At 41.9% G+C, this 13,329-nt stretch overlaps 1 protein-coding gene across 4 annotated transcripts in view; it reads left to right on the plus strand.

Moving 5' to 3' along the window:
* Positions 1 to 9,925, plus strand: part of TSC22D2 (TSC22 domain family member 2) — a 31,112-nt gene extending 21,187 nt beyond the window's left edge. For 2 of the 4 annotated variants that reach the window (XM_075506707.1, XM_075506708.1), the window contains 2 exons: positions 7,539 to 7,590; positions 8,387 to 8,526. In XM_075506707.1, the coding sequence (XP_075362822.1) occupies positions 7,539 to 7,579 (41 nt within the window). In that variant the 3' untranslated portion in view covers positions 7,580 to 7,590; positions 8,387 to 8,526. Of the gene's footprint in view, positions 1 to 7,538; positions 7,591 to 8,386 lie in introns of all 4 variants that reach the window. The other 2 variants (XM_075506705.1, XM_075506706.1) reach the window with 1 other exon arrangement.
* Positions 9,926 to 13,329: the final 3,404 nt, after the last annotated feature.

Raw genomic sequence — 13,329 nt, forward strand, 5'->3', positions numbered from 1 at the left:
CCCGAGCGACGTGCGTGCTGGCAGCAGCGGGACGGGAGGCTGGTGGTGGTGCCGCGGTAGCTCCGCTTTGCGTAGGCGGGACGGCCTCTGGTGCAGGTGGGGATCTGTTGTCAGACCTGAGTAGTTTGATAACAAGGATGGTGGTTTGGGGCTTTTTTTGTGATCTCCGGTTTGTGAAAGAAATCTCTGCTGTGAAAATGATAAGCTTGTCCAGTTTCCTCAGAATCTCTTTGTTTTCCCATCCCAAAATGTGGGGGTTAACACACTGCAAAACATGAGGATCTTAAGCCTGCTGGCAGTAGACTCTTTAATTACATTTTGCAGCTCCTTCAGAAGTAGTTTGTGAACCTCAGGGGCTTGAGTTAGGAGACTTTAGTGTAAACATAATAGAAAATCTTCCTCTGTAATTTCAGTTTTTTTTTTTTTCTAACATACAGATTGTTCTCGTATGAGCAGCCATCTCTTGGGACCATTTGAAGTCAGCACAGCTAACCAGCTAAAAGCTAGTCAGCTATTGCAATAGACAATAAAAGATTGCTAAATTGCTCCAGTAAAATAGAGACTTGTTTATTTTTCACTAGCACATCATGGCAGGGAGGAGTGCTGGTAACATTCAAACCATTAAATATTAGTGAAATACTAGTTGTTACTGACACGTTTGCAGGAAGCCTGCAGATGTTTTTCTGCATAGTGTTCCCATAGGTGTTGCTAAGGGCACAAGTCTCATGGGTCTGTCTTTTCAACTGGCATGGTTACGGAGAGGATTAAGAAGGGGGATAATAGCTTCTTGGCATATTCACGTGAGTCTGGGTGACTGCTCTTCTGTGCCTGGATTGCCTTTGTATGGTAATAGAGCCATGGGAGCTTTAGTTGGGTTTGCCTAAAACATAGCCATTGTTGGTGAACTTGAATTTAAAGCAGTAGGACTTATGTTTCCATTGCATTTTTGTGTGAAGCATTAAACCTTCACAATGTAAATTAACTCGTAAAATGTGGATTTTCTCCCCATATTAGCACCCAGATAAATGTATTCTAAGTGTTGCTGGTGAACATCTTTCTTCTTATGTAAATGTGATGAATTAGACAGCATCTCTTCATGTGATGGATTTTGCCAAACTTCCATTTCCTTATTCCATGCCTTTCTGTTAAATGAGATGCTCCTCCTGGAGACAGGAGAAAGTCAAGGGTTACACATCTCCCACTTTTTGATTGTAGCCTTATCTGGAGGTTCTTTTAGTGGTGAAACTTTTCTGATTTGAAACTAAAAGTCTAAAACTCCATGTGAAATTTAAAAAGAGTCTTAGGACGAGGCTGACATATCATGTAACACACTGATCCAGTCAGTGTTGTGGTTAACATGTTTCTTCTTGATGCTTGCTTCTCGTGGAAGTGGTGCGCAATGTGACTGTCTTCATGCATAGGGAAGAGTGTTTGGTTCATTTGTGTAACTCAAACTTACCAAAACTACGAAGGAGCCACATTTTTCTTTAATGTAAAAAACATCCTCCCCCTCAACCCAAAAAAAACCCACCAAAAAAACCCCCAACCAACAAATCCAAACCGATTCAACTCAAACAACATCTTGGTTTTCTGAAGTATTCTGTCTTTTACAGAGCTCATGCGTTGCTGCTAAGATCAATTATGATGTTGTATTGAATAATTGATCTTCAGAGTTTCATGTAAAATGGAAGAAAACGTAACTGTCCTATGGAAGTAAGTACTTCTCTGTCTGATGGAGGAGCTGACTAACGTGGAGCTTAAGTAGACTTGCAGGGAAAGCCAGGCACCTGCCGGTAATCCTGAGGCTGCGAATTCACTGCCTCAAACTTTCTCACATTCTCATGCAGCTTTGACAAAGAAAAATGATGCAAATCTGAAATACTTGCATAGATGCTCTTTCAAGGCTGGATAATTGATCATATTGGGAAGCGATTGTATCATTATAAAATCTCAACTGGATGGAGGCTAATTAAACATTAACTGTTTCAAGTTAATAAAATTAACTGTTTCAAGAGTAGACAGGGTTTCTCTGGACAGACTAAACAGCTAAATAGCGGTAAGACATGAAGAGTGGCTGGTTAAGCGACTACAGTAGCTCATAACTGAGTAAACCAATGAGGGGAAAGAGTAAATTAACACACTTACTGTTTTAGTTTGTAGTTCACTTGCGAGCAAAACAAATGTGGGAACACTTCAAGGTATCTTACTGTTCCTTCCAGAAAGGTTGCTTGATAATTTGATTTAAAGCAGTAACAATAAAAGAGCTAGAAGAGCTAGGGGAGATCAGTTGGTTCAGGGATATCTGTCTGAGACTGCAGTGTATAGCATCTTTTCCACTTTAACCTAAAGCAAATTAGATCTAGTGCTTTAGAGGAAGAGTTGTCTTACGGAGGCTATCGGACAAGACTCTTGCTAGCATCGGAGTCCCCTTTTGTAGTCTGTTCTGCAGGCAGTCTTTCCCACTCCTGCAGAATTAGCAGTGATAGGTTTTATGTATCTACAAGCATGAGGTGAATAGTATGGTAACTCTTGTTTAAGAGCTAAAATTTAAAAGAAATATTGAGAGCAAGAAAAAGCAAGAAAACTCATGCATTCTGGCAGCCTTTTGGGGGGTCACTTGCTGCTAAGAAATTCCTTGGGAAAGCAGTATGCAGATAATCAGTAACACAACTGAATACAGAATCTGGTTTTTGTTACTGACTAAAAAACCTGAAGCTTCAAAATTAGTTTGTCATCCAGTCAGTAGGATTTGCAGTCTCATTTAAATGTGAAACGCTATTACCTAGTCTAGGACTTGACAGTGCCAAAGTAAGGCTGTTTATAACTCTCATTCCTAATGCATCCAAAGTTGGCGTAAAATACACACATTACCGAGGACTGTGGGATCTCTAAAAATGAACCACTGCGTTCTTTTTTTAAGCATACAGAGTGAATTAAGCTGCAAATGCCTTTATTTTGAAGTTTGATTCCTAGTCCTTCTACCTAGATTTCGAAGTGAATTTTGAAGTTGAGAACGTCTCTTAGAAGGATGATAGTTATATCTAAAGACATTAATGGTGAAAACACCAAGCTGAGTACAGCGGCGCTTGTTGAATTCCACTGAAATAGATCTTGGTGCCTACGAATGTGAGGTGTTGTTGAAAGTTAAATTTTCCTCTAGCCATTAACAAGTTAACATTAAGACGTTAACCTTTTTTGCTGTCTTCTGATCCACTTATCCTCAATTTTTCCATTAGTCACTTACTTTATTAGCTTTCCCATCCTGTGAACAGTGTTGTTCAAGTTTTGGCATAGTCTATGGTAAGTAAGCTTTCTTGAACTGCAAAACTATGCTTTACAAAGAACACTTGTTTGATCCCTGAAAATACAGATCTTACACCATCCAAGTTGTACGTTGGTATGTTGTGCTAAGAGGGCTACCAAACACTTTTTTTAACAATATTATGTGAAACATAATTCACAGTATTTAACAATACTGTGAAACATCTTTCCAATAATATCTTACCATACTCTTGGCATACCATGTCTCCATAGGAAAAGCTTTTGCAGCAATGAAGTCAGTTATGCCGAGGCTTTTAAGAATGCGATGCATTATGATCGCTGTATATTGTGTAACATGCATTAGAAATCAGACTTGCACTTAGACTTACCAGTTCTCTTCCCATTTTCTTCATCTGTATGTACATGATTGTCTAAGACACTTCCTTCACTTTGTTTGCAAGACATTTGAAACAAAAAAATTACAGTGCTGTTCTTGAGTTGTAGGCATATAGGAGAAATATACCTAAAATACAACATAAAGAATTCCGAGGTGCAAGCTGTAAGTGCTTGATAAAACAGTTTGTTCCAAACACTGCATACCTGACTGTGAGCTGTAACTAAGCAGTGGTATTAGCAGTCAAAATCTAGTTTTCCCCTTGGTCTTTCAAAGTAAAATGTGAAAAAATTACATTTAAGCCACTAGGATTTTTTTAAACAATCAGAGTTAGGATTTCTCGGACTAAATAGAGTTTTGCCTATCTGGTGTGTAAGGTAGAAAATGTTGGTTTTACTATCCGTCTCTGGAAATGGCAAACTGTACTTGGTAATCTTTGTCACTTTTGCTGACTATAAATCTTGTCTTGTACTTGATGGGCTTCAGAGTGATCTTGGTATACCAATATAACCGCTTTTTGGTCACAGCCTTCATGTACATAACCTTAACTTGGAGGTCCAAGTCAAACTGCATTGTTCTCTTAAATTACAGTGCATATGTATGGTAGCTAGTTGGCTGCAAAAGCTCAGTTTGGGGGGTGGGGGGAAGTTTGCAGTTACCAAAAAAAAAAAAATGATATGCCTAATGCATCCCTTTCAACTGCCCTATGTTACTTGATGTGGATTTCTGTTTATGTATTACAGCTTTGACAATAATTGTCAGACTCCTGTAGTTCCTGGAGCAATCAACTTTGTCTAAAGGCACGGCATAGTAATCGATCTTTTTTTGTAAGAGCTAAACAGTGTCTTTCCACTTCTAACTCAAGAATTTGCAAGTCGGGGCATTGGATATGCAGTGGACAGTGCACTCACAGAACATATCAAACTCTTTCCAGTTATGACATCCAAAAAGACTTATTTAACAGATTTTTTTTTTTTCCCTGGCCTTTTCATAAGGACTGGATTGTATCTATAAATCCCACTCTGCAGCCATGGGATAAGATATTTTCATGCAAACTGGGATTTGATATCAACAGTTAAGGATTTGAGAAAAAATACAAAATCTTAAGATTTGGCAGCACATTTGGACTGTACCATAAGAATAGCTGGCACTGGAGTACTCTGCTTCTGAGTGTCTCTCAGGAGCTATTTGTTGGGGGGAGCACTACAAAATGGATAAAGGACAGAATCTTATGGGAATTGTGCTAGCATAAAATCTAACTCGTATGCTTTTAGAAAGTGAAATGAAATATTGTCATCAGGATAAAACTGCATCTGACTAACTGAAGGCTGCTCTGTCAGGGCGGAACTCCTCCTGGGGTGGGCGGGCGGTGGTCTGCGTGGTCCTGGACTCTGCCTGCTGGAGACGAGCAGGACGGACACCGGGATTTGTGCAGGGAGCACGTCTGGAGTCCTGACTCGGTACTTCTATAATAGCACGAGCTGCTCTGGGGATAAGGGCAACAAGAATTTTGAAATGAATAGAAGTAGTTTGTATAAACTACTTATGGCTTTCAGCACTGTCTGTTAGTATCACTTTAAGTGTAAAACAGGGGTGGGAGAGTGATAGTTCCTCTGGCTGCATTCAAATCACGCTTACAGGGAGGGACAGTTCTTGTACCCACGTTGTGAACACTGCACTCACTAAAAGGCAGACGAGAATTTGGAGCACAAGGTGCAGCATGGGAAAGGTGCTTCTGCAGCATGCTGTGCAGGTACGAGTGTTTCAGATGATTAAGGGGAAGACTGCCTGTCTTCCACTTGAGAGGCTTTTTCAAGGAACTGATGGAATGCCTTGACTTTGGTGTAGTGGACTATATCTTTTAAATAATCACACTGCAAAATAGTTGAAACAGAAATAGAAGAACAAAGTCCCAATCTCAAAATTTAACTAGAAAAGTATTGACAAAAGGTGTATAATTACGCTGTAAAGATGCAGAAGCAGATCCCACTACAGAGTGTGCTCTTTGCTTTAATTTTGCTCCTCTTGGCTTCATCTCTTCGGAGCTGCCTCACCTGACTTCTGGAGTGGTGTTCATGAAAGGCTGTATCAGGGAGATGGAGCAGGCCTGGGGATTTCGGTGACTCTTGAACACAGACATTTTTGACAGTTTCAGATAGATCTGAAGCACGTTAATTCAAGATGGAAAGGAATACTTAACCTTGTCATGAATTATAAATACTTTTTATTCTGAGGAGGTTTACCACGAATATAGCTTGAAAGAGACTTAGAAGACAGGAACAATTTTCTTGTGAAATGGGTGTTTAGCACTTCTGTTTTAGATTATTTCTAAATTGAACAAAGCTCGTAGAGGCTGTTACTCCCTCGGTCTGAAAAGCTGATTCCCTCTACTTGTGAATGCTTGGTGCTGGGTACTGACAATTCTTGTGAGACTTGTTAAAATGGATTTCTCTACATAGTGTCATATTCTTGCAATAGTTGAGCTTTGTTTCATGTATGTAGCTAATACTGCTGAGCATATTGCCAATACTCATTTTAAAAAGCCTTAAGTATTTTTTTTCTTAACACTTGGTTTCAGTGAGCGTTACATATTTTCAGAGAGGCAAGTTTCCAAGCATGACTGCAAACCTTGCATTTTCCTGTATGTTAACTTTTTTAAACGTAGCTGCACACTGCTGATAGCAACTTCCATCGCTGGGGAGCATTATCAGTAGTTATCACTGGCAGGCCTGGTAAATAGTCCAAGAACTGCCGTCTCGTGTCGGACACGGAGCTGTGGAGTAAAATCAGGCCACTGAGACCTAGTATGGGAGGGCGGGCATGGAGAGTACGGGACTGACAGCGTGTGTGCGGACGGAGCCTTCTGGGGCTGCTGTGGGGCTGCTCCTCCGCTGCAGCTGGCAGTGCGGGGTGCCCGGTCCGACTCCTGGGGAGAGCTACGGCTCCTCTCCAAACGGAGAGATCCGAGTGCAAGAGAACGAGGACACCCCCAGCCCCCCGAAATTCCGACTCCAGAGAGTTACGAGTGAGTGACTGGCTTGTGTTCCTGTATTGTGACTTCAAACAGACCAAAAATATTAAGGGGTGGATTGCCATAATCTGGGACATAAAGATGTAGTTCAGCATCTTGTTTCGCACAGTAAACGCACATTCTTACAGTGATGACTGAGACATTTTGTTGGACCGTTCTGCACAAGTGTGTCTTTGGAACAAGACTGACCCTAACTGTAACCAGCCGACCGCAGTGCATTTCTTAGACGTTAAAGGTGATCCGGTGAGAACTCACTGAAACCGAGCAAGTGCGCTCGTGGAGTTCAGGCTTTGGTCGTGTCTTACTCTTCTGTTGACTACTGCCACTCAGTTGCAAAGTTGTAAACACAGTGCTGCTCCAGAACTTTTTAACGGGAAAGCAGTCTTCAAGTAAAGCCAGAGAACAAATGTTATAACAGGTTTGGCTTTTTTCTTCAGTGCTTTATAAAAGCAATTTATCAGAAATAAAAATTAGCAGAAATAAAATGAGGTAATGACCTCGTGAATATCCCATGAATCCCTGTTTTCCCCCAGTGGAGAAAGCTGAAAAATGAGGCAAGGAATCAAAGCGGTTAATTTACTATTTATTCTAATGCATTTTTCTGGTTATGGGTGTCATAAGCATAGTCTGAGGAATTATAAACTGAAGGAGCAGTGTCTCTTAAGAGCTCTAACTGTACTGGGCAATACAGTGTGTGTGGGGAACCCCCACAACGGTGTGCTGAATTCTTGAATCTGAAGCTTTAGCCTTCCAGTGAAAGCATGTTCTAGGAGTCCTGCGGGTGCCGATGGGTGCGTAGTTTTGACTGAATGATACAGTAATACTCACAAAGTTTTCTCCTTATATTTACAGTGCATCTGGTGCAAGTGTTGTTGCCATTGACAACAAAATAGAACAGGCAATGGTAAGTAAAAAATAAGTTGTTCTTTCTAATAGGATTAGTGGTTTGTCACTGAACATATTGTATTGTGTCCAGCTGTATTGTGTTTCTGTGGGTCTGTAACATCCCTTCAGTCAGGTCAGACTGAGACCATCATTTGAAAAAAGGATTTTCTGTATCAACTATGGGATGACCACAAACCATGATTGCCTTTACTGTTGGCCCTGAAATGTTCTTAAATGAATTTTCCTACTAATGTCTGTGAACAAGCTGATTGAACTTAAAGGGGTGCTGAAAATAAATAGCACACTGAAGTCTTTTACTTTAGTGAAGTTCATCACTAGTTTTCCTTAATTGTCACTTATGCTATGCCATCCTCGACATTTTGTTCAGCTTCAGTTACATCTGTTTGATTTTTTTGCTTCTGCTGGTTTAAAGGTTTTTGTATTTCTTGGTTCTCGTACACCTCAGTGCTTGGGTCTGTGTAATGCAGACCTCTACCTCCAGGTCAAAGCTTCAGAGCTGATGCTTTCATTCTGAGTAGCTGGAACGTAATTCTAGTCCTTGTCTTCAGCGTAACTTCAGCATAGAACTTAATGCTGAATGCTGGAAACGTAGCTTTTGCCACTTTACGGTGAATAAAAGGGCTAGGTTATTTGCTCTTGAAGGCTCATTTATTCATCTAGTCTTAGTGACGACTGCTTTAGTTTTCCAGGCTTACCACTTACTTCAGTGAAAGCAGTAAAATAGTAAATCCTGGGGCTGGAGTGGAATGAAACTGTTCTTTCACTTGGTGTAACTGTTAACTTGTTCTTCACAGGATCTAGTGAAAAGCCATTTGATGTATGCAGTAAGAGAAGAAGTGGAAGTCCTGAAGGAACAAATAAAGGAATTAGTTGAAAGAAACTCTTTACTTGAACGAGAAAATGCACTGTTAAAATCTCTTTCAAACAATGATCAGTTATCCCAACTTTCAACCCAACAGGCCAATCCTAGTAGCACTTCACAAGCGCAAACAGTGATAGCACAGCCTCCGCAGCCAACGCAACCTCCACAGCAGCCGAATGTCTCCTCAGCGTAAAGCTTTCTTGCCTCCTTTGAAAACGAAAACCTGAGAGCAGTCTGTCCTTGTGTGCCACTGATGTTCTTTCCACTTTATATGAAAGCAAGTAGCCATGCTTCTGTTGTGTGTTTGGCCTTTTCAGTATTAGACAATCATTCTACAAGAGCTGTCCCTCACTGGTGTATCATGAAGTGTGGTTGGTGTCCGTTGTGTCATCAGCGCACAAGGGAAGTCGTAGGAGGAGTTGTTAATGCAAAGAACGCATTTGCTTGGTGTGCAGGAGTGAGGTCTTTAAGAGCTTTGGTGGCTCTCCAAGGTTTCCATTTCCCATGGATTACTTTGAGCCTTGCTGTCTGGTAAGAAGTAACAATTCATCTTAAGAGCCACTGTTCTTTCAATATAAGTAACATTTGCCTACATTAGTTTCATTTATTTGTTTTATTTATTACAGGGCTGCTATTTTCATAATGTACATGAACAATGTCACAGAACTTTTTTAATTTTTTTTAATAAATGTATGTATCAGTAAAATGATAGATGGGATTGCGTTTAATAGATAAAATGTTTAGGCAATAATTGAACAAAAGAATCCTGGCATATTTCTAACACTAATGGCAATTTACCTTTGGTATTTATTTACGGTAGTAAAGATCCAGCTTGAATGTAAATTTTGTATAGAGTGTAAGTACGAAGACCATAGTGCATCTGTACAGGTAGTCACCAGTTATTGTGATATAATAAATAATTGATGGGCTATTTTGATGAAGAAAACTTTGCTCATTTCTGTTTCTACTTTCTAATAGAGAGAAATTGCCATGATTCCTCTGCTTTTTGACATTTCGTATAATTTTTTTTTTGGGTGGGAATAAAAAGCTGTGAAATTGTTCAACCTACTTTGTAACCAAAGAAGCAAAGCTGTGTAATTGAGTTTTTTTATTTTATAATGCACATTCTTTATGTATTCTTATTTAGTGTTTTCTCATTCACAACTTTCTTTGCTGTCTAGCATGATCTGCATGACCTATAATCTTTGAACCACTTTCGTACCTCATGTTTTTATCCAGCACTCTTATTGTAATATGTAATAGTCTGTGAACAATGTCAAATAAAAAAGAAAGAACAGCTGGTGTTGGTGGAGCTGAGCTAGTGTGCTATGCACTAGTTGTTTAAAAAAAAAAATAAATGAAGTGAGCCATCTTTTGTTCATTTAAAATGGTGTTTTGAATTTCGTATGCAGAAAACGTTTTGTTACATTGCAGATTTTAATGTATTTAATAAATGCAACATGCAGATTAAGTGCAGTGTATACTGAGTATTTAAATTAAAAATGTACATTTCATAAATACAGTTTCAAGAGAGACCATCATTTGTGTAAACTAATGCAGTGTGTCAAATTGATGTATAAATATATATATATATTTTAACACATTTTCTGAAATTAAATGGCAGTTTTGTTGAATTTTTTGGCTGTAGATGTTGTTACAGTGTAACTAAATTCAGTACTACTTTTTTTCTTAACAAAATGGGGAAAGGTAACTTCAGTAAGCCAGTATTAGAATAATGCTGAAATTATAACTGCTTCTCTTGCAACAGACTTTTTCTTTTGTTCTAGGAAAAGCATAATTCTGATGCTGTCAGCGACCCAGTTGGTTTTGGTTTTGCACTGATATATATAAATTAACATTTGGCTGCGTGCTGGGATGTTGAAACAGTTTGGCATCTCGGTGTGTTAAAACCAAGAATTTGCTTTTGAGGACCAGCGACAAGAGCGAGCTGCGCAGCGTGCCCTCCCAGGCAGGCGGCGTGGGCGCAGCTCCGAGGCCTCGTCCCGGTGCGCTGCAGTCCGGCTCACTCCTGAGCCTGTACCTGGTTTGTCAGTTGCCTGCAAATGCTTGCTTCAATATCTTACCCTTGTATATGTCTAACTCTGGTCAGGTTTGTGTTAGGTAAAACCAACCAAAAGCAGCAACACTGGAAACTGCAAGTTTGGTGTCTGCAGATCTCAGGGAACCATCCTTGTCCCGTGCTCCGGAAACTTACAGCATCACGCCTTCCTGGTAAGCATCAGTTCACAGCACAGTTCAAAAAAGCCGTGTGTGTGTGTGTGTGTGTGTGTGTGTGTGTATATATATATATATATATAAAAGTACTCACTGAATTAATACACTCAAATGATCTTCACTTCACTTGTAGATCGGTGCTCTTGGCCTGCTATAAGCACGCATGTATACGGCTGTAAATCCTTTAGTGAAAGAAGAGCTTTGCATGCAAATTATGAAACAAAAGATTTCAGTAGCTAAGTGTATTTTCCCTCCAGAGTGATCAATAGCTTGCTCCAGCTATACAGTGAGGATGTGGCTGGTAAAGTAAGTAAAAAGGGGCAAATTGGGGGACTTCTGGGAACAGAAGTCCTTCAGATGAATAGTTGATTAAAACTTTCATGGAGAGAACGCTGTAACTGTCAGTTCATTCTTAAGGACTGAAATAGAAAGGAGACATTTGAGGCATGGGTGAAGTTGTTAATGTCCTGTTGATGGTAGAAGCAGAGAATCAAGCCGATGAGAAGACAGCCCTAAGCGCTTCTGCGTTCCCGTGGAGCTGGTGTCTGTGGATCTCCTCTCCCTCGTGTAACATTTGTGACCTTGTTGTGTGGAGTTGTCTTTGTCTTTGTGCGCGCTCTGCTGCACAGTTAGATCCGCTTACACGCAGGTGTTCTGGAGAGGTTTTTTTCTCTGAAAGAAAAAAGCATTTAGTAAATCTGCTGCAAATAGGGGGTGAAAAAAGATTAAACTGATCCTGTTAGAAATCCTTTGTTTGATTCACTCCACTCCTGTCGGGTTTGGTTCTGGTTTTTGGTTTTCGTTTTCTCCTAGTGGTAAGTTGTATTCAGCCCTAAATGCCAACTCAGCTCGCTGTGCGAGAGCACTATAAAATGGCAGAAAAGGGTTTTTGAATTGCTGCTGTCTCTTCCCGAGAGGCAGTCGGAGGCTGCTGCCTGGGGAGAGAAAGGAATAGCAGTTCCTCGACGTGAGAAGATCATCTTGATGTTATTAAATGTTTGATTTCAGAGAGGGGGGAAGAAAGGCTTCTTGACAAACGATCGTGTTACCGTCGGGCTGTATTGGCCGCTGTGCTGCTTTGTGCACATGGTGTCAGCCAGCTTCCCGCTGCTGTAAAGCCTTTCTTTGTCCTTACGTGTGACGGCACCAGCCACGTCAATCAGCCGCCCGTCAGCGTTTGCATCGCATGAGGCTGGGCGACGAGATCTGCGCTCCCCGCGCCCGGGGGCCTGGCTGGCGCTGGCAGCCGTGCCCGCTGCTCCCTGCCGCTCGGTGTCAGCTCACTGCTTTCGGGTGCTCTTTTGGGAAGGGCTGTGTTTAGGGAGCTGTGTGTGAACGCGAGCTCTTAAGATGTGATGCTGTCCTCTGTGGGAAGCCGTGCTGTTGCATATTCCTGTAATACATGTCTTTGAAATTGTTCCATAGCTTCAGCGTAACGGGTAGAGAAGCAATTCAGCTACTGGGCTTGCAGTGCTTTGAAATGGGGTTGACCCAGCGACTGCTTGCGTGCCTGGCACAGGCAGGAGGGAGAATGCAGCCTTGGGGTCTCTGCGGCAGAAAGCGCACTAGAGCTGAAAGGTCCTAAAGCGGTGGTGCTTAGCTTTGTCGTGGCTCTGAATTAGCCCCTGCATCTCAGAGGGTGTGACAGAACATGCAGGGAAAGGCTACAGAACCCGCGGGGGATGCAGAGGAAACGCTTACGAGGAGAGCCTGAGAAGGCTGCGGCTCTGCCTGGAAGGGGAGTAGGCTGCGGGAAGGCTGACACGAGCAGCGCGGGGCGTCTCTGGAGGAGGTGACGGGCGAGGTGAGCACAGAACTGTTATTCACCAGATCTCACCTACAGGGAGCGTGTATTTTTTCACGTAGCAGAAAGTGAACTTTGGAGCTGGTTGCCAGGGCATGTTGTGGGGGCAGGTGGGATGTTCTAAAAGGGGTGAGGCAAATTCTTGGACAGCGGGTTGACGAAAAGGGATGTGCCCTCTTACCACCCCTACACAACGCTGCCGGCTGTGAGGAGAGGAGCAGGAGCGGAATGAGCTGTAAAGGGTGGCTAAACTTGCCTGTCCTCCTTCATAGCATCTCCTACTGCCGCTGCTCAAGACAAAGCACTGGGCTAGTCGGGGCCTGTCTTTTCTGAAAAAGAGCTTTGCTCTTCAATAACAAATTCACAACGTTTTGTGGTCTCTAAGGTAAGATTTTGGTCGAGCAACAGTCTAGCACATCAGCCGCCTCGAATTTTAGTTTGAGCAAGTTTCATTGCATTTCTATTAACGTGCCCCAGAAAGGCAAGTCACCGGGATTGCTGAGGCGTGGGATGTGGCAATTCTGAGTTCCAGGAGCCAGTACAGTCTTTTTTTTTTTTTATTTCTGCCCCCTTCATGAGCACGCAAGGGCATTTATTTCTGCTCACACCATGTGATACGCTGCTTTTGTGAATAACAACCGCTTTTCTCTTTGTGGACAGTCTGTGTTAGTGTTAAAGGACCACGCGTTTTCCCTTTCCTTTCCGAAGAGCGCTAGAGAAGTGACATTTGGCCGAGACCCAGGTGCTCTGTCTTTCCACGGCATCTAGGCCAGCTCTTCCTTCCCCAGGTACCCCCTGTGGGGCTGTGCCGTGTAACGCCACGTCCTCTCTGGTTT

Source organism: Mycteria americana, chromosome 7, assembly GCF_035582795.1.
Source record: "Mycteria americana isolate JAX WOST 10 ecotype Jacksonville Zoo and Gardens chromosome 7, USCA_MyAme_1.0, whole genome shotgun sequence".
NCBI classification, from domain to species: domain Eukaryota; kingdom Metazoa; phylum Chordata; class Aves; order Ciconiiformes; family Ciconiidae; genus Mycteria; species Mycteria americana.